The sequence below is a fragment of the Chiroxiphia lanceolata genome, chromosome 13 (genome assembly GCF_009829145.1).
Source record: "Chiroxiphia lanceolata isolate bChiLan1 chromosome 13, bChiLan1.pri, whole genome shotgun sequence".
NCBI lineage: Eukaryota > Metazoa > Chordata > Aves > Passeriformes > Pipridae > Chiroxiphia > Chiroxiphia lanceolata.
In genome coordinates, this window is record NC_045649.1 from 9,734,461 (window position 1) to 9,758,741 (window position 24,281).

General features: G+C 40.3%; 2 protein-coding genes across 3 annotated transcripts in view; both read right to left on the minus strand.

Annotated features, from left to right (window-relative positions):
- The window catches only part of NETO2 (neuropilin and tolloid like 2), a 28,823-nt gene extending 25,309 nt beyond the window's left edge, over nucleotides 1–3,514 (minus strand). The window contains exon 1 of one of the 2 annotated variants that reach the window (XM_032701188.1): nucleotides 3,179–3,514. In XM_032701188.1, the coding sequence (XP_032557079.1) occupies nucleotides 3,179–3,212 (34 nt within the window). In that variant the 5' untranslated portion in view covers nucleotides 3,213–3,514. The remainder of the gene's footprint in view (nucleotides 1–3,178) is intronic. The other variant, XM_032701187.1, reaches the window with a different exon arrangement.
- A 6,705-nt stretch (nucleotides 3,515–10,219) lies between these two features.
- Nucleotides 10,220–24,281, minus strand: part of ITFG1 (integrin alpha FG-GAP repeat containing 1) — a 72,467-nt gene continuing 58,405 nt past the window's right edge. Inside the window, exons 15-18 of the mRNA XM_032701548.1 lie at nucleotides 16,800–16,924; nucleotides 15,859–15,941; nucleotides 14,114–14,231; nucleotides 10,220–10,783 (exon numbers count right to left, since the gene is read on the minus strand). Coding sequence (XP_032557439.1) covers nucleotides 10,724–10,783; nucleotides 14,114–14,231; nucleotides 15,859–15,941; nucleotides 16,800–16,924 — 386 coding nt within the window. The 3' untranslated portion in view covers nucleotides 10,220–10,723. The remainder of the gene's footprint in view (nucleotides 10,784–14,113; nucleotides 14,232–15,858; nucleotides 15,942–16,799; nucleotides 16,925–24,281) is intronic.

The window sequence follows — 24,281 nt, forward strand, 5'->3', positions numbered from 1 at the left end:
TGGAAGAAAGCATTACTTCTTAACACTACTTGTTTGTGAGAAATTAACTGTTAAAATCACACCAAAATGCAAATGAGGAGGCTGAGCAGAATGGTAGGAAGTTAATAATAGTAGTCCACATCCTTGCAACCTGACAAGAGTTGGAAATAATTCTGTAGCCCATTGGAAGTTTGCGAATGCTGACTTTCCAGAAGTAGCAATAATTTGTTCTAGCTCTGGCTGCTTGTTGAATTATTGGGTCAGAAAGTACAGAATTCTCTTTTTAGAGAGAATATTTTCCTTTTTTTTAGCTTTTTAAATTAATCCAACTGTATTAGCTGAAATAGTCCAAAACTAATGTACAGTAAGGATTTAGCTTATGGTTTTTAGGGTTTTTTTAACCAGATAATAGCATAAGGAAATGAAAGAGGGATCATATTTGAAGAATGGGAACAAGTTCTTAGCAAACACATTTTGGAGGAATACTAGATTTGAGGAAATCCAAGGTGGGTATATTTACTTCAAAAGCGTAACAGGAACGCAGCTTTATCAAGAAAGCAGCTACTTTTCTCTCTTATGAAGTAGAGGGTTATAGTGGTTTATTATTGTAGAGCAGGTGCATTTTCCAGGGCTCAACAACTCTAATGTGTTTAAAATCTCAATGAGAACTGAAGACAGGAGGAAAAGGCTTTGTCTTTTAACAACCCAAATGCAGCAAAGCTCCTTGGCCTCCAGGAGGTTACAGACACCACTGAGAAAGCAGGTGGGCATTGGCTGGGCTCCACTTAGCAAAACCTGCAGCCACTGCAACCTCAGAGCTGCTGTGCTCCACCATCGCTGCCACTCAGCACTACTGCCTGGGAGATCTGGGGGAGAGCAAATAATCCATGTAAGATGATGGGATTCAGGATACGACTTTTAAAAGTTTTGCTGAATACTGCAGACAGAGATAGGAAGACTGACATTGAGATGTTCATTTAAATCAGCCCTTATTATTGATAGCTGAGGAAGAACATAAGAGTAGTTTTGAAAAAGCTTAATATAAGAAATTTGAATTGCCATGAAGTGAATATGACAGGCTCTTTTCTGCCCTGAGGTTATACAGTCACAAAATATAACCTCTGTGGATGACACAAGCGTAGATATGCATTCCATACTAAGAACAGATGACTAAACTGTTTTTTAAGTATTACTGAAATGTGACTTTTCATGATATATTAAGCTCATGGTACTTTGTACGTGGCGTAGCAGAACTCCCCCAGTTCTGCACACAAAGCTATTTGTATGCAGAAAGAAAATTAAAAATTACTGCCACTGTAGGTAGAGCTTCCACGCAAAATTTAAGACGCAACTTGTGATAGAAGGAGGGTTAAGGAGGGTTACTTTGAATTCTATTCCCAACAGTCTCCTTTGGGGATTAAATCTGTATGTCTGTCTACAGGAATACATTTTTTTGTTTCTGACAAGATGTAATAATCGGAATATGTGACGACTTTTAGTGAAGCAGAGATAAAAGGCAGTGCATGATGCTAAGTAATGATAGGTTGTTTCTGTAGTCATAGCAAGGGATGCATTTAGAATACTAACAGCTTATTGACTAATGGCTTTGTGCAATTTATAGATTATGAATAACACAAAAAACTTCCTGCAGACGGACTTTTTACCTGGACACTAGTGTGATTATAAAAAAAAAATATATATAGGTCTGTTCAGGAGAAAACCTGAACAGTCAAATTTGCAGCAATCACAAGTTTCTGAAATGTGACTAAATCTGCATATCTAGAAAGTATTTAAGCAGTGGATATGTCATACAGTGGTTTAGACCATTTAAATATGTTACTTAAAAGAGGCAATAGTAAAAAACATCAAAATGCCTTGTCTTCCCCATACAAGCCCTATGTTCCTATGTTGTCTAAACTCGGGATGGTTAACACCTATACAGAAAGCCAGACATTTATTGAGAGCAAGTAACTTCTGTCTCTCAGTTATTATGCTAATAAATGAAAAATATTTATTTAAACCTAAAAACCATACATCCTTCAGTTCAGGAACATGGGATTTTCTGGGCCATGAAAACATTCTGGATTTGAAACAGACTTCTTTACAACTTTCACACCGTGGGAAGACATCAATGCATAATCAAAACAGTTCTCCACCCTGCAGTAATGCCTTGTTGGTTTCAATAATGCAAACGGTCGCACCAAAATTTCCTAACAGAATAATTTAATAATAATAATCCTAATAAAAAATAGACTTGCATCACTATCTAGTCTGCTACTGCTCAAGTAGATACAGAATGCTAGAAATAGCCCCTTGAGGCACAACGTTAACTGCCACATCCAGCTTTATTTTCTAACAGAAAGCCCTCGCCCATTGTCGAGCTGTATAAATAACAGCACAGACAAAAGAAATGCTCGGATGAGAAGCCTTCCTCAGTTATTTACCTCTGAACCGAAAGAAGTTAGAAACAAGATTTAAAAGCCTCAAGAAGAAAAGCACAGGTCAATACCGGTCAGGCAGCAGCCTGTGACTCAGGTGGCGACTGATTTTGTGAAAACCTTGCTGAAAACAGATCTTGCTCCCGATAACAAGTGTGATAAGCTGATCACTGCTGGGCAGCTCGTTAGGAGAGTTCCGAAAGCAGAAAGAGTATTTTTACAGTGAACAGACCGGAACGCAGGATGCTGTTGGTGCGTCTGGGTAATATACGAGGCACTGGGGCAGGGTCGCTGCCCCTTTGACCCACGTTCCTGCAGGCTGGGACCCCCCCCCCAGAGGTACCGAGGTGTCCCCAGCGGGGCCGGAGCAGCCTGGGATGGGAGCGGGGCCCCGGCCCGGCCCCGCGATGGGCTCCCGGCAGCGCCCGCCCCAGCCCCGAACCCCGAGCCGCTGCAGCGCTGGGGCAGAGCGGGACCGGGACCGGGGCCGCCCCGCACCAACACGGGGCCGCGACCCGCGGCCACCCCGCAGAGACGCGGTGCGGGGCTCGGGCAGCTGCTCGGGCGGAGCAGCCCCGGCAGGAGCAGCAGCGGAGCGGCCGCCCCGGCGCAGCCCCCAAGCCCCTCGCTCCAAAGTTTCCGCCGGCGCTCGGCGGGGGCAGCGCGGGGCAGCCGAGGGGGCGGGCGGCTCCGGGGGCACCGCGGCTCCCGCTCCCAGCAGCTGCTCCCGCGGAGGGCGCCGCGCCGCCCGCGTCTCCTACCTTCGAGCACGGAGCAGAGTTTGTGCAGGGCCATTGTCTCCCGGCGGCGATCGGCGGCGATCAGCGGCGCTCCATGGCCGCGGCGGGGCCCCCCGCGAGGGCGCTGTGCCCGCGGCTCCCGCTTGGCCCCCGCCCGCCCGCGGCCATGCCCGGCGCCCCCGCGGGGCGCGCTCCGCCCGCGCCGCCCGAGCGCGGAGCCGCCGCCGCGCTCAGTCCCATCGAGAGCGGGGCGCGGGGGTCTCCGTCGGGGCGGGCCCGCCCCGGGGGGCTCCCCGCCAGGCGCTGCGAGCGCAGCCCGGCAGCTCCCAGCCCGACTGGAGCGGCTGCCGGCAAATGAAGCTCATTTAAGATGTGAGGGGTGTTTGCCTGGATGAGCCGCTTGTACGCATGTGCCCGCCCCCCGCGGAGCCCCGCAAGCAGCCGCAGCCGCCGGGGCCGCGGGGCTCCTCCCGCTCGGCCGGGCACCGAGGTGGGGGCGGCAGCGGACGGGGCGCTGGGACAGGACCCGTGCTCGCCCCGTCCCCACGGGGAGCCGGGGCTGGCCCCACCTCGGTCCCCCCGCCCCGGTTCCCCGCCGAACCTCACGCCCCAGGCCCCTCCTGCCCGCCGTCCGCCGGGATTTTCCCGTTTTTTGCCGTGCTGGCCGCCCGCAGAACGGGCAGGGCGGAGGGGGCGAGCCGTGCGGCCCCTCTCCAGGACACGGTGGCTCGGGCGAGTCTGAATCCCGGCTGCCGGCCTTTGTTTGGGATCTGAGTGGGGTCCCGGTGGGGTAAAAGGGACCCGGTTCTTCCCCTCGTTTTCCGTCCCTCCCCTCGCCCCCTCGCTCGTGGCAGGGAGCCCGCACGGCCCCGGCAGTGCGGCGTGCCCGGTGCCTGCCTGGCCGCAGTGTGCTGTGCGCTGCCTGCGGCTCGGGCTCCGGGAAGAGCCCATCACACGCTGTTGTGCGGCTGTTGTTTGACAGGAGTGACAGCTAAAATGGAGCTATTACTTTACAAGAAGTTAATAAAAAGGCGCACTTAGCCTGCTGCCTGCCCTGGCTGCCGTCCCTCCGGTTATCCATCACATCGGGTTAGCTTGTGAGGGGACATGTTACTTAAGAAGAGGGCCCGGGGTGGAGGCAGGTGGCGGTGTCGAGGGAAGGGATGACTGGAACCCCCGGGCGCCGGGCAGGGAGGGAGAAGTCTCGGGCCGCAGATCCCGCCGCGGGGGCTCCCCGAGCTGGCGATGGAGGACTGTGAGGGCGAGAGCCGAGAGCATGGCTGCGAAAGGCTGTAGTGCCCATAGGCTACGTGTAAAATTATAGCAACACATGTTAGCCCCCTTAGAGGTGTTTTCAAATCTCCCATAGGCAGCACGGGTTGAAGTATCGCTGTGTATTTCCTGCAGGATGTCTCCTCCCTAGAATTGCCGATTAGGCAAAGCTGAGAGCTTTCGCTCAAGCTCCAGAAGTATTGAAGCGAGGGGATGTGCACGGAGCGCGTTAAAGGTTTGCGCAGGGGGCAGGAGCGGTGCGGGAGCTCTCGGCCCGGCCCGGTCCCTGCAGGAGCTGCCGTGCGGGTGTCCCGAGCCCGGGAGCTGCTCCGGCCGCGCTCCCAGCACGGAGGAGGTCCAAAGTCAAGTCTTCCCTTCTCCCCATCGCGGTCCTGCACAGTGATGCAAATCTGAACCTGCAGGTGCCCCACGCGCGCAAGCACCGTATGGAAGCGATTTGGAAACGATAGACCCAACAGATTTGGCAAACTGTAAATCATGTGCATAATTGCAACTAGAGATCGCGTCTGCTTAAGGAGTAGGGCAGCTCACTACAGTGTCGAACATGAGTGTGCGACGTGAAGCTCTGGTTTCCTTGTGGTTTGGTGCTATGTGTTTGAATGTTAAATGCTTTCTACAACGCTCAAAGGTCAGCATATCCTGTTAGAAAAGGTCATTCTCTTGCTTCAGCTTATCTGTTAAATATTTCAGGCTCTTCAAGTCAGTGTGATTGTCAGTTAGGGCGAGTTAATCGAGGAGGGAGCGAGGAGCAGCTGGAGGAACCCGGTGCGGGGCTGCGGTGCGGGAGGAACAACTCCTGCCTTGCGAGCGCCCCTGCCCAGCAACACACCGGACCCCCGGCGAGACCTTATAGTAAAGGTCCTGAGCTTTTCTGGTTATTAAAGATCCATTTCAGTGTTCTAAGAAGCTTCATGAAGTATTAAGCTTGATGGTCTGGCAAAATCCCAAGTTACATAATTATATTATTCTACTTACTTGAATTGTCCTTTCAGTTTCAAATAGAGATGGTACGGTCCTCCTCAAATTGGAGTTTTTCCATGAAATGTTAAATAGCCGCTGCATTCCAGCAGTGGATAAAGCGATTTCTCTGTGTTCACCTCAACCATGTATTTATAGTGGTGTGATGAAATGTTCTGTTGTGAAAACTCCTATACAAAGAGAAGTCTTCATTAGGTATATCTACTTTGCATTATTTTCTTTGCTAACAAAAATCTTTACTGTAGTGACTCAAGAAAATATCAGACTATTGTATCTGTGCATCATCCACAATTTTTTATCCTCTCTGCAAGTACATAATTAAAATCTGACTGCCGTTGTGCAGATTGTTAGGAAACAGGGGGTTGTTTGCTTTTTTTTAATTTTTTTTGGAACACACAGTATAGCTGATGGCAAAATTTGACTTGGATATTTTTATTACTTGTGATGATATGAGAAATGAGAGAACTGGCCTGCTTCTCAGATTTCAGGCTGAATTTGCATTCAAGAAGACTATTTGTGGTCAATTGTCTCACACCAAAGGAACGGGAGAAAATCCTTACAATACTTTGTGCTCAGTACAAGTTTTGGTAGTAATTGCAAAGACCCAATCTGCTACAGTCAATTTAACTGAAGAGCTGAACTTCTAGTTTGTCCATTAGAAGGCTGAACAGAGCTATTACACACTGGGGGAAGTGAGCAGCTTTTCCATCCCATTCTTTTCCCAGGGCTGTGTCAAGCTGTCAGAGTGGGAGATGCAGGTAGTAGCATCAATTTGTAGATTTGGAGCGTATTCTGCCATCATGTACTGCTGCTTTCAGAGACATTTCTCCTGAGGACACCCCTGTTGCTTTGTCTTCCTGGACTTCTTGCTGTAGGTGCTGCTTTAAAGTACTTCATAGTGAACTAGTGACAGGTCTGAAGAGGCTTTCAGTTCCCATTTTCTGAGCCTGCAGAGTGCAGGTTTCCAGAGAGGAAAATGCTGTGTCATGGGGTCAAGCTGGTAGTAAACTTGGGTTTGGGAGTTATGAAAGGTTGAACACAGCTTTTGAACAGCCAGCTGTGTATTGTTCTGATGCTCTACCGAGTCATCATGATTATCTTTGAATGGGAGTAGTTGAGGGAAGGCAATTTCCATGTAGGTAAACACCTGCAGGAGCAGTTCACAAGGAGTCAGGTACAACTGGTGCTCTGCTGCAATTAAAGGCTTACATTTCTATTGTTAGAACTGGGTTTGCCTCCTCCCAACAGTTCTGCCTAAAAACTTCCTTTGGTTTGCTGTTTAGTGAGAAGTTTTAATTTTAATATTACCTAATGTATTTTTTGCTCTTGAGTAGCAGATCAGCCTTAGACCAGCAGCTATGGTTTTTAAAAGAGGTTGCAACAGTGAATAATTATGAAAGAAAGTTAGGAGTTATGCTTGAACTGTTCTGGTACTTAGTTTTGTCAGTAGGATTTAGGTGCAGTTGATAAATCTTATTTGTATACAATTTCTACTTAGAAAATTATAGAAGGTGCAAGTGGCTCTTGGTGTGGTACCATAATATGTAATGATACAGAAATATGTACAGTTGGCTTTGTTGCTTATTACTGAGTTACAAACACTGCAAACTTTGGAATAGTCATGAAGAATACTGACAGTCCTCAGAAAGCTTACTGGGCAGTTCTTTGCTAGGCAATATAATCAGATCTGACTGTTGGTATATACCCACAAAGTTGGTTGGCTTGAATTGGAAAATTCATTAATTTCAAAATAAGGTTATAATTGCTATGGATTGTATCATAGATGAGATCACATTTTTCACTGAAGTCAGGAATTAATTATAAAAATAATGCTGTGTGGCTGATTATTTTCAAAGTGACAGTGAGTCTGATATTATAGTGCCTCAACAAATCCTGTCACCAAAATGGAAAAAAACCCCAGAATGGATAACAGGGAGTTACTAAAGCAGCATAGCAATGTGTCTGATTTAAGATCTCTATTGCTTTTGATTTCTTAACATACTTCTTTGATGAAAACACTTACCCAACCCTACTATTTATTTACAAAGTATGAGATTATTTAAAGCATAATTTTATTTTCTGAATTTTTAAAAATTATTCTTTTGGTTATTAATACCTTCAAAACTGACACAGTTAATGCTTTAACAGTATTGATTATAATATAGTAGAAACTTATGGATTGACTCCTCCTTTTCTATTTAGGTGTCACTTCTTTGAAAGAAGTTGTAAATATGAATTATAATATATTGGTATCTATACAGCATCAATATCAAATATTGGTATTAATCCAGGCTGGGGGGATGAACAAGTCGAGAGCAGCCCTGGGGAGAAGGATTTGGGGGTGCTGGTGGGTGAGAGGCTGGACATGACCCAGCCCAGAAAGCCCCCATGTCCTGGGCTGATCCCACAGCGAGGGCAGCAGGGGAGGGGAAAATTCTGCCCCTCTGCCCCCTCAGGTGAGACCCCACCTGCAGAGCTGCCTCCAGCTCTGGGGTCCCAGCACAAAAAGGACATGCAGCTGTTGGAGCAAGTCCAGGGGAGGCCACCGAGTTCATCAGAGGGATGGAGCAGCTCTGCTGGGGGGAAAGGCGGAGAGAATTGGAATTCTTCAGCCTGAAGAGAAGGCTTTGGGGTGACCTAATTGTGGCCTTACAGTGCCTGAAGGGAGCCCACAAGAAAGGCTCTTTTACAAGGTCACGGAGTGACAGGACAACGGGGAATGGCTTTGAACTGACAGAGAGTAGGTTTAGATGGGATATTAGGAACAAATTCTTCCCTGTGAGGGTGGTGAGGCCCTGGAACAGGCTGCCCAGAGAAGCTGTAATTGCCCCATTCCTGGAAGTGTCCAAGGCCAGGCTGGATTGCTCTGAGCAACCTGGGCTAGTGGAAGGTGTCCCTGCTTATGGCAGTGGAGATGGAACTGGGTGATCTTTAAGGTCCCTTCCAACCCAAGCCATTCTGTGACTCTACAGAAGTCCTGAATTGACTCAGTGCATTTACAGTGATCACTTTTCAATTAACTGCAGCAAATGTTTCTAATATAGCTGTCTGTTAAGGAAGCTGGCCTCAAGCATAGGAGTATCATACTACATAGAATATGCCTATTAATCTGCAGCAGAAAAGTTGGTTCTTTTGTTGGGGGATTATAGTGCATTAATGATAAATCTGGTAGGAAGATTCAGTCTTAAAGCTTCTCATGGAAAATGAGAACAAAGAAAGATGGTATTTCGACAGCCATCTGTCAGTTGGCCTGTCAACAGTATTTTTATATAGGTGAAATTTCACACTGAGGAAGCCTTCCAATAGCATTTCTCACCAGGGCTGTGTTACAGTGGATGCATTTTGAAAATGTATGTAGTTAGAACTATTTCTCAATTCTCAGTTACTGTAATGATCACCTGGAACGGCACTTTCTAATAGATGTTGATTTCTTAAACTTACTGGTGGAAGGGTAATAACCTCACCCAAACATATTTTTATGCTTCTAGAGCAGAAAACCAAATTATGACATGAAACCTTTGACAAGAGGTTTAACAATATTTAATGCCTTAATTCAAAATCATATGCATATACTGTGTGAGCCAAGCTAGGAGTAGTCAGAACCTGTGGAAAACTTTAGTGGTGCTTTAATAGCTGTCTTATAATAATGTATTATATATAGTGATGCAACGACGCACTACTGAGCATGCAAAATACCTCAGAGCAAAAGATATGAGTTCAATGTTTTGTAAACTTGACAACAGCTTAAATGTCAGCATGAGGTTATTTTATTCCTAATTGCTTTTTCAAAAAACATAAGGAAGCTAATCTGTGTGTATTATATTGTGATAGAGGGCTACAGACAACTTTGCTGCCACAGTGGCATTATGCATTTAGCATTATTCTCCAACCATCTGAAAAAACAGGAAAATGTATTGAATTGTGTGTCTTTTTAATAATGAAATCTGTTCTTTCTTTTGCTGGTGGGAGCCAATTCTATCAATGTGGTTTAAAACGTCCAATAGCATTAAGTATTTCTCTAAAAAAAATCATACCCTTTCATGCCACTTTGAGAAATATTAAAGGTGTACCTTAAGTAAATATTCTGTCCTGAATAATACCAGTCATGTGATATGAAAGTCTCCTGTGTTGGTGTCTGAGCAGTACATATTGGAAATATCTAGTAAAACTCAGGAGACTGTAAACTCATGTAAAATAGCAGCATGATTATTCTTAAGAGACTCTTTGAGGATCCCAAGTACACTGGGCAAGTGTCAACTCATCACCATTTTAAATACTTAAAATTAAGCTACTCATCTTATGAAATTATTATGAAATTTGGGCATAGTAGTGTCCATAGATAATGGGCATTGCTTATTCTGAGTTCCTACTACAGTCTTATTTTATCTTTGTATATCTCATCACTTAGCAATAAATTTTAGGGCATCAATCCTCATTCTCTCTCTACTCAAAAATGTTTCTTTTAACTTGTTGAAAAACAAAACAAAACAAATAATCCCGTATCTTTCTCATATATATATATATAAATGTTACTTTCATGATGACTTTGGACTGTTCTAAAACAAATATGGTTATACTTTAATTATAAAAGCAGTTTATGTAATCCTGATAAATTTTTATGATTTTAATTTTTTAATGTGTTGTCTTCTCTCCAGAACTAGCACACATAAATACTGCATCTATCCCATGATGACTGAACCAGCATTACATTGCAGGTTTCTTTTGGTTCTCTAATCCTAAGTTCTTCAACTATTGCACAGATGGATTTAAACAAAGAAAAATACAGAATACTTTAGATTAAGCACCATTTAATACAATCAAAAGAATTAACAATTAAGTCATCTGAGAAATTGCTCAAATTTAATTTTCAGAAATCAGGTTATTTTGCAGGAATGAATAAATGCATTATACAACATGACAAGACCGATTCAAGTGGTACAAGGTATTCTGCTTGCTGAAATGGCAACACTTGATTTACACAGCTTTCTTTCTATCAAATATTACTAAAGAATTGGTACATAAACAATGGTTCATGCAACTTGATCCCTTTACTAAGAAAAAGAAATGTACAGTTCCGTTAAATAAAGGCCAAATGCTATTATATACAGGCTGTTAACTGAAAGGCCTTGTGAGACATTCAGGTCTAATTTTAATACTTTCCAAATAAATACCAAATAATGCAACATTTACAAATAACACACCAACAGTATTTTCATGGTAATAATTTTAAAAACCAGAATTCAGTATTTCAATTAAGCAAATGAGTAGCAGCTCCTTCATAAATATTAAGGCATGTCACATAGCATCAAAATGGAACCGATGAGCCTCCTGTCGCTTCTCTCTGTCATCTGCTTTCTGAAAAATATTAACAAAAAAAACCACTTTGTGGAATCTAGAGCAATACTCTTACAGAAATGAGTTGTCAAATGTCAGAGAATGCTTGATTTTTTCCAAGTTGTTCATTTGACAAAAGGCAAAAAAGCTTAGTAAAACCCCCAACAATTAACTCTTAAATGATGTCAGCTTGAAATAGCAATAATCTATGCAAAATTGACTTCTGCTGTTAATGCTCTGCTGTTGTAGTATTTATGACCTGTTATTTTCTGTTATTTCTAATAATGCTTTTTTAAAAGGAATAAGTCAAACCTCAAAACTGTTTCCTAGTATGCATTTACTTTGCATTATAAATATGAGATGAAACTATTCTGGATTAACTGTAAATGTCATTTATGTTACTCTTCAGAAGAATCTCATTTAAAAAACCATTCTGTTAAATACAAATTTGGACCAGGTTGGCAGTTCAACCAACAATTAACAGCACCAGGTAGGCTAAAAATGTTCCGTGTTTTTTGTCTGTATTATGAAAATGTGAAGTAGGGTGCATTTCCCACACCTACTGAAAGAGTAGTTTAGATGGTGCTTGGAAAAAATAAGTATATTTAAATTGTACCTATAATCCATGTAATGTGTAAAAACGTCCTCTCCTCCCACAAGTCTCTTGTGTGCTAAAGCAGTAACAGAGGATGGAAGCACTTCTCTAAGGATTTGTGAACACACGGTGTGAACTTCTCTAGAAAACAGTGTTTTTGTCATGACAGACACTGTGTAAATCCCAGCATGAGAGAATTTAGCAAAACAGATTGAAATGCTTTTTAGCTGCTTAGTCCCATCTTTTTTTGATGAGTAAAACAAAGAAAAGCCTCTCCAGTGTGCTGTTGTGTGGGCACTCAGATTTGTATCTCAGTTGATAAATATACACCACAATTGTAGAAATTGGTGCACGTCTCCTGCCATGGAAGTTTGTCATCTGCTTTGGTTCAAGGCCAAATAGTTTCTCATTACACAATGTTTATGTGTGATAGCAACTCCATTGGATTAACTATGGATTTTACTGCATTTTGTAGCAGCACCAGAGCTGTCAGCGAGGTTTAAGATGTATCAGTCTGGCTTTTTTTGGCAGGGATTTTATCAATGTTAATAGAAGTTTGAATGTCAAAAAAGGGGTGGGAAGGAGGGAGTGGCACACTCTTTCCTCCATTGAAATGCTTGTCACATTCCACAAAATTTCACGGTCCCACTTAGAAAACATTTTTCACTCCATTTCTTGTATGCTTCCTGAAAAAATTATTGCTTCAAATTTGACAGTAACTGATACTCTGATGGATCCATCAAAAACCTTCTCTGGCAGCATTACCATCACTGTGCAGTGCTCACATGACCAGCCTCAAGACCCCAAAGCACATTATAAAGAATGGAAATACATGAAGATTGAAGTCCTTAGCGAACAGAACAGACTGTATTTGTGGTAACATGAATAATGGTGTCAATTCTTCCTCAATTACTCTTTCATTTGATGTATCAAAACTAAAAACTAGTAACTGAGATTTCAAAACTCTTTTTTTCCTTTTAAATGGATCCAAAATTTCTAAGGCATGACAGCAACACCTACCCTAAACCCTACAGTTATTTCAGTACTATAATACTTGGCTGGCAGATGAGTGTGTGAGAACTATTGCAGACAAAGGGCTCCTATTACTACCAATCTGCAGGAGTCAAAGTACAGGGTTTATTTTAGCTGCTGAATAAAACACTGCAGCTCACAGACACACATCCTCGGGGGGATAGAAAAGATTCTAAGTGCCAGTACATATCCCCTTCCTTTCTTTGCTACAGGTACTCCAGAGATCTCCATGGGAAAATGGCATTTAGCCGGAATGGTATTTTTATGAGAGGATTACTAAGAGATAGTAAGCTAAGAACAAGCTTAGAAACAAGGAACTTTGGAGTTTAACTTTAACAATGTCAGTGATGCACAATACAGCCCTAGTGAACACTCTTATGTATTCAGTACCTCAACCATTTCTTCTAAAAAGTGGGAAGGTAAAAATCAATAGGAAAAGTATAGGAATTAACACATGTTTATACAGTGGTCTGAAAATACATACAATTTATCCAAATATTGACCCTATTTTGAGCAAGACTGCAGAGTTGGAAATGAGTTTATAATATAACCAATTTTAAGCTTAAAATTGCTCCAAAAGTACTCTGGGCTGAGTCCTTCTTTACATTGCAATGCTTGAATTACTGGATGAAAAATTGTTTTAAATGGTGCCATTAAATCTCCATTTCTCCAAATGGAATTATACATAGTCAACCCTTCCCCAACTCAAAGTCCAAGTACCTTTTCTGCTACTCCTGTTGGTTAAGATATGCTGGAGATAGAATTAAACCCAGCCAGTGCCCAGCCCAACTCCCAGTTCACAGTGCTTTCTTGGTACAGTAGGATAGGCTAATGACAGTCATCATAAATTTCATATTTCTTTGCTTTGTGTGTTTCATTCCCAGCTTTATTATTATTTGGAGACTGTACTTAAAGTTTTGAAGAGTGAAGACTGACAGACAAATACCATTTAAATATGAAGCATGCGCAAAGCCCGCCTAAATGTTTAACAAGGTCATTTTATTTCCACAAGCACAAAATAACAAACAGTTCTACCATGTCAAAATGGGCAGTAATTTTATTTGACAGCTAAGATTATGGTTTGGGTATGTAGTAGCATTTATTGGCAATCCTGCCAGTTGGATATGATTGTGAACTGAGCATAGTTGAGAAAAATGGGAACGCATTTCTTTTGTGACATGAAAGGCCTCTTTCAAAATGCTTCTTCAAATCAATGGATTTCTATACACTGCATGTATAATTCAGACCCACAGAGCAAAGAACCAACATGCACATGATTGACTCCCTATGCATTCCTGAATGCTAATGTCAGTGCAATCAGCAGATACAGATACAGAAAAAAAGACATTTTCCTTATTTTTAGATTAACAGCAGAACTCAAGATAAGTAAACTGAGTTTATGTTCCATTTTCCAAAACACTTCTCCTTAAAACTTCAAAATGGAAAGCTTAGATATGAAACAAAGACATCTCATTTAAGTTGGCAAAAGCTTGCCCATGTTGCTCTTCATTTCCCTTTTTAAGTGACTTAGAGCTTAAATAAAAACAGTCAATTTTTAAATTTGCAGTGAATACTAAATTAATAAACACCTTTTGGGAATGAATTCAATCTGTGTCAGAAATTATACTGTAGAAAAACAGTCAAAAGAATCTCCAGTGTACAGGGCTGTAAAATATTAGGAAGTATTAAATAATATAGACAATATTCTAGTTAATTAAGCTTACCTTTTCTTGCCAGTGTAATATGCCAATTATTGCCAGGATGAAAACGCAGACACCAATTAAGGCTATAGCTGTGAGCAGTACAATGTTACTTGGGGTCAAATACAGCTTGGCACTCCAGCTATACAAAAAGAAAAAAAACCCAAGGAAACATTAATACCCTTCGTTAAGAAGCAGAAAACAGATTTAACTTACAAAGATGAAAAGAACCTGTTGGGGTAAGACAGGTGACAACTTGGTCTACAGCAACGAGCAACTCTACTTAGAGACTGAAGCTTAATGATGTTTCCTTGGAAATATATGGCTTAATATAATTATTTTCAAGTAATACCATGTCTAAATGCAGTTTCTGTTTAACTTTTCACAAATGCCATGGATATCCTCAGGGAATGAGTTTTTTCTCATTAGGAGATTTATCTCCCGCCCCTGCCTGGGACAAAGTAAAATGCATAAGAAAAACTTCCACAAAAATGCCTGGGGCTTGGGAACATGGAGAAGCAGGGGGAAATAAGCCAGTAAGATGCTTCCTCCACATGACAAGCTGCTCTTGGACAGGCTCATGGGGCCAGTTCTCTCAGTCTGACGTTTACCCAGGGACAACTGCAGTTCTAGGCAATATAACCAGTGGATTACGGCAGCAGAATGCTGGAGAGCAACAAAATTAAATATTGTAAGGGCTTCTGGAAGACATCCCTCAAACAGTGTGGGGCCCTGAGGCCCAGTGAACACCCTTTTTGTACTACAGCTTCCTGTCAAGGGACAGCTGTCAGCAGCAGGCTCTGTGTTAAGGCAGCACTGAGGCCTCTCAGGAAATAACATACCTATGTTAAAAAAAAATTAAGACGTTTTTATTATGAAATCTGATTTCTTCTGGGGATTCTATCCTCTGCTATTCTCCAGTGTCCATAAACTCCCTTTATAGGAAAGCAAAAATAGTTTAAGGATGACAGAAATTTTTTTGTGCAACTCGTACCTTAAAATACCTCCAGACTATAACTAAATTTTCATCTGGCAGATGTTACTTCTGTGGTTGTTAATTAGCAACTCAAGCAGCACATCACTTCTTAACTGTTATTTGTCCTATAGTAAAATTAACTGCTGAAACTGATGTCAGAATCATTTCTGCATGATAAATACAACTGACCTCACTGGCAGATCAAGCGGCAAAAAGCAGCTGGAATATCTGGCTAATGTTTTCTCTAATAGCAGGGAGAGAATCACGCTCTCTTTCTGGGATAAACATTTCATTTGCAAAGTGAATTCTGTGTTCAAGCTCTCTTGGAACCAAGCCATTCACCTTTACCTGAAGAAGAACATTCACACCTGCAGCAACGGCTACTGGATTCAAAGGGCTGAACCAAAGCTCTTCTATGGAACCACACAGAACTTGCATATTTGGTGCAACAAAAATGCTTAATTCAACCATTACCATGCTTTTTTGTAATTTGTCATTAAGAATGTTGGTACATCTAGCAAATATTTAAGGGTGTTGAGCTGGTAAAACATTTTGCTTGTTTGTATGAGCTGGTAATAGATTTTTTTTCCGGGCACCATGTGAGAGTCCGTGTAAATACCTGAGATGGGTCCTGCTCAGGGACAGAGGCAGCTGCATCTCAGAACTGGCCCCCTGCCCTTGTTCTCCAATTTACTTTTATACAAGTAACTACTTTTAAACCAACACGTAATGCCTAATTTAAACTGTGTATTAATGTAAGTTTGTGAAGTGCAAATCAAAATCATGGAGTTACCTTCGAGGAACATTATGAGGATAGGGAATGACTATAAGCTGGGAGTTTGGTATGATAGCTGTCCATTCCTGTTTTCTTATAGACTGAAAGAAAAACAAAGGCTCTGTCAATTCCTAACTAAACAACATACTTAAAAGGAAAGAAATTCTCTGTTGAAATATACAATAGGAGAAACAACCCCCTATTTTTTAAAAGAATTTTAAATATAAGAGATTAATCCCTTACTTTTGTTTAAACTTTTATTCTGAAAGCTCCAAAGTGCTTAAAAAAAACCCTCAAAAGAGTAAAAAGCAAATAACTATTTCTGACATGAAACACGGCATCTGCTTAAAAAGTACAAAGCAACAACATAATAAGGAAAGAAGAAAAGAATCAACTATATAAAGGAGGCAGGCAAAGCAATTATCCAAATCAGAATTTGGTCAATTTGAGTACCTTACTTTTTAAAGTAGTACCATCAGATCTTTAAAGACTGGAAATGGTGAGAACCCCACTTTTATGTTTCATCTGAAGATTAGAGAATCACAGTAATCTCCACCTCCCATCACACTGATCATGGTTTTATCACCGAGGCAGAAAGGATTATGTGAGTTCCAGGCTGGCCAGTCCAACCCCAGGAAAGCCTTACAGCAACTACAGTCCATAATAATTGGACTGTTAGATCTAATACCCATTTGCCCTACAAACTACATACCTGTGCTAACACTTAAGAGATAGCTTCAGTCATCCTTTGGTCTTAGCATTGGCCTCAGAGCTGACATACTCCCAAACTCCAGGCATACATTGTTCTTTGGGGCAAACTTTTCTGTATTAAAACTTCTTTGATATTCTTACTTCAGAGACTTAAAATACAGAGTGTCCCTAGCAGTATTTCCATCCAAACTCTTTTAGGAAAGGTAACACCATAAACATTAGCTTGACAATCTTAAATCTCAACTCACCTTTTCTCCTAGGGGACGAGGAATGCCAACATACAAATGGTCGAGGAAGTTGGCACTACGTCCCAAGCCCAGCACGTTGTAGGGCAACTGCAGAGAGTAATGTGCTGACTGGCTGAGCTGTCCAGCTGAAATAAAACCAGAAAAGAAGACTGAGCAGGTGAAAAAAACCGCCCCAAAATTAACCGCCAAACCACCAACTTGCTAGACAAACACATGTTTCACAGTCAGTAATAAAAACGTTTAACAAAATTTTACTAATCATATGATTATTTAATTCTTAAAGGTTCAATCTCACATTTGCAAACTACTTGTGGGCACTCACTAGGAGAACAAGCTTAAATGATTATTTCTAGGAAAGACAATTCTTTTGAGCACCATTTATATGTTAAACCAAGTCTCCCTTATTTGTTACAAGTGGAGAAGAAATCAACTATCCACATTTATTTTGATATGATTAATGCCAAGTCTTTTGCCCCACTGATTTACAAGATCAGACTCAATATGTGAAAGTTCACTTTAATTCTTGTTAATCAGTGATTACTACTGAGTCACAAAATTAGCTATGTAAACTCTCATGAACAAATGTTCAAATAATAAATTGATTTAATGAAAACAGGATTACATGGGTTGCAAGTTAATAATAATTAAAGAAGAAACTGCAGGGGAAAAAACAGATTCTTGGTTTCTTGAAAAGGCAGTAGGGAAACAGACAAGTGTTGCAGCTACCCACAAGTTCACTGACATCCCATTTCCAAAGTATCCAGTTATTCCATTGAAATAAAAAATCTTGTAATCTTTTAATTTCTGGCAAACAGATTCAGATCCCCTGTAGATTCTTTGTTCATTCTCTAGAAAGCCTCTTAGTGAGTGATCTGGTTACACAGCAGGAACGGTATCAGCACCTCATAAACTGCAGGGAATCCAGCCCGGATTAACAGAAATGAGTTCAAGAGATACTTGACAGCCACAAGTAGGTTTACGTGACCAAAAGGAGGTGTTTTTCACAGGATGTGATGTAGTCAGTATTTCTAGAGCATCAGATTTTTCTGATTTGACCCCTGATAGATTCTGCCTGAAACTGGAAATTATAAATACGTGACAAAACACAACCGAATGTAAACTAAAGAACAGGAATTCACATTTTGTAATGAATTTACAGCCAACTCCTTTCTGCCTCTCCACACTCTCATCCAAGGCTTGATTCTGGAAGTTGGCACTTTGCTGTAGTATTGGAGGATGATAATTTTGAATTCCTCTTCAGTACAATGATTACTTCATGCTCTCTCTTTCTGAACCCCCCTGCCCTTCACCAGCTCTTGAGGAAGCCACTTGCCATTTGCTGTCAGACATGTTTTGAAAGAGGCCTGTTTAATCATGAGGTAAATATTCCGTATTATTGTAGCCTTAGAGCTATGATTACTTTACTTTAAAAAGGAAGATAAATGTCAAATAAATACAGAGCTCCAGATGAGATCTGAAAAATCAGCCTGATGCAGTTACCTCTTTATTAAGCCAAAATGCTATTAGCAAAAAAACCCAGTAACAGTCTTCCTAAAGATTATACATATTTTAGATTTACTTTTCCCCCGTGTCAACCATGTAATGAGCAAGCAGATGAGAAATATTTAAATTGGATTTGTACTTTCAGTGCTCTGTTATGAGGGCAAGGTGTACTGTGCACATTGTTAAATTTCTCCATTACGGAAGATGTGACACTGATGAGCAGCTTTTCTCTTTAAGAACAGGGATTTTTCCAGTAAGTTGAGATAACAAGATAGGATCTGAGTCCTGAGAATGCTCTTGCTTTGTCCCTGCCTTCCCTGACATGATCTTGGCTAAAATGCTCAATCTCTAGGTGTCATTTTCCAAATCTAAAATGTGAATAACTCCCAAATCAGAGGAAACACGTAATATCTGAAAGCTCTGATTACCAACATAAAAGTAACAAGGAACGAAGGTGGGTTTATTAAATTTGACTTAGTTATAAAAACAAATCAGGTATGTGTTACTTGATCATGCTGTAATAAAGAATTTTAAAATTTGGTTCACTAATACCAAAGGATTTTCCCCAAAAGAAGAAAGTACTACTGTAACATGTAACACTGAAAAGCTTTCAGAGTTACTTCTGAGTGAAATATTTAGGATCACAAAAAGACTGCAACTAAGATCTTGCTTTTTTCTTTCATCATACAAATGAAATGAATGTCAACTAAATTAAAGGAAATAAAAGAAAATGTCATATACTGTGTGCAGTCAGCCTTAAAGAGGTTAGAGAGTCAGATACTGCAGCTGCAATTCTTAAAGCACTGAATAATTTCATGGCTACTAACGCTGGTTCTTATGCCTACTAAGATAAGGATAATGAAATCTTATGCTTCAGGATGTAAATAGATCATTTGCAAAGGTCAGAAAGGAATGTTTTCTACTACACAGCAGGCAGAAAATGTGCACATACCTATTTTTTTATTTGCCTTTAAAGTGGAAGGTATTAACCAAGCAGGATGATAGCATATAGAAGGTTCTAGTTTACATTAAAGCTGACTAAGCACAGGAGATCTTTGACTCTATTTCTTGCTTTACTCCCTCTATATCTATCATAAATTCTGTTTGATGCTTACTGAAATATTCCACTTAGAATTGCAACCAAGTAATTAAGAATGACAACTACTCGTCTGAGAAACATAAAAGCCCTGAATCAACATGAAAAATAAAACGAGAAATTACAGAGAGTAGTGTCAATAGTTTATTGTCATATCTGAAGTTCTCAGTCACTGGTAATTAATTTACTTATGAAAATATTTCAGATTTAATTTAAATAGCAATTTGCCCTGTTGTAAAACTATTGTGAACAGCTTGTTCTGAGATAATTTGAAAATACTGTTGCATCTTCAAGGAGGAGGGTGGGATTTATTTCTTACACTGGAATTGTTCTTTAGGCTTTTGGAGGTCTGTGCAGGTAGATGGAGGAAGTGGCTGTTACTTCACAGTTTGTTTTGCTTCATCAGAAGACTTGTTACTACTATAAGCAAAAATTGAAACTCCTCCTCCTGACCACGTTTTTCTTTTTGACACTACTTTTAAGACTATTCAACACTATGTCTTTTGCCCCATGCTTCTTGTTTCAAATCTGTTATTTCAAAGCATCCAGCTACCATGGGCTTTGGTGTCAGTGGATGTTTGTATTTTTGTTTCAAATCATAAATCACTAAGTTTGTTGCTTCAAAAAACCTTGTGCAGACTAAAATCCTCAACATTTTTGGACACGGTTTTCAGTGGTTTCAGCCTGTCACAGATCAAATTTGTAAGAAATAGCTAATGTCAGGAGATTTTGCAGAGTTTTATATTCAGAAACCATCCTGGACACCTCTGAATCAATCTCCTTACTTTTGAAGTCTGGCATATAAAATTGGAAGCAATATGTGTCATTAACCTTTCCAAAGTCTTGTCTGAAAAACAGAGTGATGTGTCGTCTGTGACACCCACAGTCCTTGTTCTTTTACACCTGAATTAAGTCATTTTCCTTCTGTTCCCATTATCCTGATGTAAACTTGCTGAAAGCTCAAGGGTACCTGCTCTCCCCTGAGCTGAACTGTAACATCCTCAGCAGCTTATTTCAGGCAGCAGAAGCGCTTAAATGACGAATTTCACTTTCTGAAGGGGGGTGATTGTGTTTACATGTAGAAGCAATGCCTTGTTTAAACAGCACTGATAAGATGGATTTATGAACAGTCTACCTGAAAACCTACAGAAATAGATGCATAATACTGATAGTGTTCAATCAGTTTAAATAAGCTTATTTTGTGAAATTAAATAGAGCAGAACATACAAGATCACTACACAGAACCGAAAGACTAATGGAAAATGATTTCAAGCTTGTGGTTTCCTGAAGCACCATTCTTATAATTTTTTAATTATGATTTTCTTGACAAAATATCATTTGCATTTAAGTAGTCAATTAAAGCCATTCAGATTAATTCAAAATACAGTAATATTTAGGCTTTCAAAAGTTCCCCAAAATTCAATATACTAGGGCTGAAAAGCTAAATGTATTTTCATAAATAAAAATGTTATGTCATTATTTCTTCCAGTTGCTACATTGTCCTCTAATTTGCAAAATGATGTATTTACCAGAAGCCTTAATACATCCACCAGAATAGTAACTGAAGGTATTTGTGAAATGTGAATCAGCTTGTCAAAAAACCTGAAAAATCTAATGGAGTTAGAAAATGTAACAAGGAATTGCTTAGTTTTAGATATACATTATTTTGACAATGTAGGCATCTTTTCTGGTAAAAAAACCAGTATCTGAGTTGTAGCCTTTAGTGTCAGACTTCCGTACCATCACCTACCTTAATACTGAGGTCAACACAGCAATGACTGCTTTTACATAGATTAGATAAACATATACATCCTAGAAAAAGTAAAAATTATTCCAAAAAATGCCATGCAGAAGTTGCCTGGATCGCTGCATGGCTGGGAACAACATGCACTCAACAGCTGGAATGAGACAAAGCCAGTTCAAGGTTTAAGCACCATTTCCCAGCGAATGTGTGTCACTTCCGCTGCACAGTTGAAACACTACAGTGATATTTAATTTACAGTCATTCCTGGTATTGTGCTATGTTGCACAAAGTGTTTTCCCATCTTTTGAAGCTGGCAGCACTTTATTTTACTTGAAAATATGCCAAAACAACTTACAGCAAGAGAAGGGGAAAACATAACTGATAGTAACTACAGACCCACGGAATATGCTTAAGAATTTACAAAGCAGCTTTCAGAAAAAACCCCAAAAACACCAAACAAAAGCCCAGCAACTTCAAACTTGAAAGCTTTTAAGAAAGTTGGAGAATTTGATTTCCTTGGCTTTAGTTGACAGCTTTACTTCAGTTCCCTTATTACTGCCTTTGGAGTTGTAGGTCACTGGCTGGGAAAAAAAAAATAGTGGAGAAAGAGCTCTTCTTCTGCTTAAAATTATACAGTGGTAACTCCAGCTTTCTGGGGCTGAGGGTGTTTCCCTGTTCTCCTCAGCTGGTTGCTTCTTTTCCTTAGTCCACCCAATAGGAAATTCCAGATTAATGCAGTACACAACTTCACCTCTCAACCTGTTCTGCAATACCTTATTCTGGAGTCCTAGAAATAATATGGGAAAGGGAATTCAAAGTGCACACTTGTGACTTTGACACCAATGATTTGCAGTGCTGCCAACAATCTTCTGCAAACCCAAACCTGATTCATTTATATGAGAATATGTATTTTCAAGAAAGATAACTCTGCACCATAAAATTGTAGAAGTAAAAGTAGTTAAGTCTTTAAAACCCCTCAAATGATAAAATGATCATATTGCTGATATTCCAACCACTTGCACGGAGGAGAGCTGTGTCATTTGTAATGCCTAAATATCTGAGATGAAGTAATATTGCATGCAACAAGTTCAAATAGTTTTCTAAACAAAAGAGAGTTATATAGAAAAACATACTAGCAGGGTATTCCCACCTGTAGCAACCAGAAAATCCCTCTTAATAGAATCCCACTATTCAATTACTGAATTATTCCAGTTTGTTCTATGAACACACTCTTCTTTCTTTATAGTGGAATTCTACAGAATTAACCCTGCAGTGTCAAATGGTCATTGAAAATAAGCTTACTTTGCTTTTTTTCTGGTACATATTGCAACGTTTATGTTTAAATTTGTGACTATAAAGGCTGCTAGACATTTGTGTTCACCTCACAATTCAATTTAGTTAAACAGCAGGAGAACTCAATGCAACAACAGGGAAGAGTAAGCAGATTTCAAAAAACCAGAAGGGCACGACTTCACAGCATGTAAAAGGTCATTCTGCCATGGAAGGTTTAAAACAAAACAAAGCAAAACCAGCAAAATGAAAGAGCTGTGAAATGAGAGCTGTGAAGGCCATCAGTCCACACAGCTTCAGTCATACAGATGCTTAAACAAATTATGACTTGATCCACATGAGCCACTCAATGAAACTGCTCATATGATCACCTTATGCCCACATGTGGATATGGATCTTTGAGTAAACCTTAAACATTAATTGTTCTGTTGTTCCTGGCCCACAGGATTAGTATGTTTGGTAGACACAAGCTGCAATTATGACCTTATTTATTTCAAACTCTATCAGTGTATTTCTACTTCAGAGAGAAAATTAAGATGTCCATAGCACCGGCTGACACACAGAAGATATTCTCCCAATAAAATCCAATGAAAGCATGGAAATGCAGATGTAGAGCTGAAAATCCTGGCTGGTACTCATACTTAACTGTGGGATCTCCTTACCAATAACAGCTCCAAGAGAGATGGGGAGTGGAGAAGGCAGATCACAGGAAATGGATCAGAAAGCGCGGCTTAAATTTGAGTTTATGCACTTCCCCCAGATTTACACCTGGAGCTGACCTGATCTCAAGCACAAAATTCCTTAAATATTTGAATAAGCTGTTGCAGTTGATTTTCCTTTCAGGGAGAGAAGGTCTGTGGAGATATTAACCACAGATGTAAGGCCCAGTGCTTCTCAATTCTAATGCTCACGTTGGCAATTGCTGTTCCCTGTAGCTAATTGAACAGTATTTCTTGTTGTAAGATTACAAGTGAACTGAGCAATGGGAAAGTAAAAGCAGAGAATACACGCTAATTATTATTCTGATATCTTTTAACAACATACTGGAATGTTAATAGGAAAGAGAACAATTCTAACAATGTTTTTAAAAAAGCCCTCATAATTATGCAAATTTCCTGTCGTTAAGGCTTGGCAGATCAAAGGACCTTAAAGCAAATTAGATAAGGACAGCCATATGGGCCTTTTTATTTTACTCTTTGCACGAATATTGCCTACATGAAAAGTACCCTAGTTCACAACTAAAGTCCTGCAGAATTTAGGAGATCAGAAGCAGAATGGGGACATTGCTTTGAGCACTTTATGATTTCCTGAAGCCCAGGGCTGGAGGGATAACTTAAAGTGACTGGTTTCAATGGTCCTGCCAGTACCTCTTCCTCAGCTGAGACCAGCCCTAGAACCAATAAATAACATCAGTTGACTTGGAGGGGGAACAAGAAAAGTAATGATGAGTTTTAGTTTTATTAGAAAAAGAGCTATGTTTTTACTCACATTATTTATTGGGAAAGGGATTTATTATTTTAAAGTTTTTATTATCTCATTATTTCTTTCAGATAATTAAAAGTTTCAGATATGGATTGTTCCATAATATTATATAAGGAATGCAAATAAGTTGATGAAAATTAGTTTTAAAATAGTACATTGATGCCATACTTTAAAAACCTTGATGCAGAAAAGATGTAGGTTTATACATGGCCCAGAAATGCCATGTGGGTTTGATATTGCCTACCAACACACAAAAACATTCCTTGATGTATTTATTGATAGTCAAATAGAATAGGATTATGATGTAATGTTTCAAGATAACAACCTGTAGGCCAGGAATTGTAGTTAGAACATTTACTGAATTTTA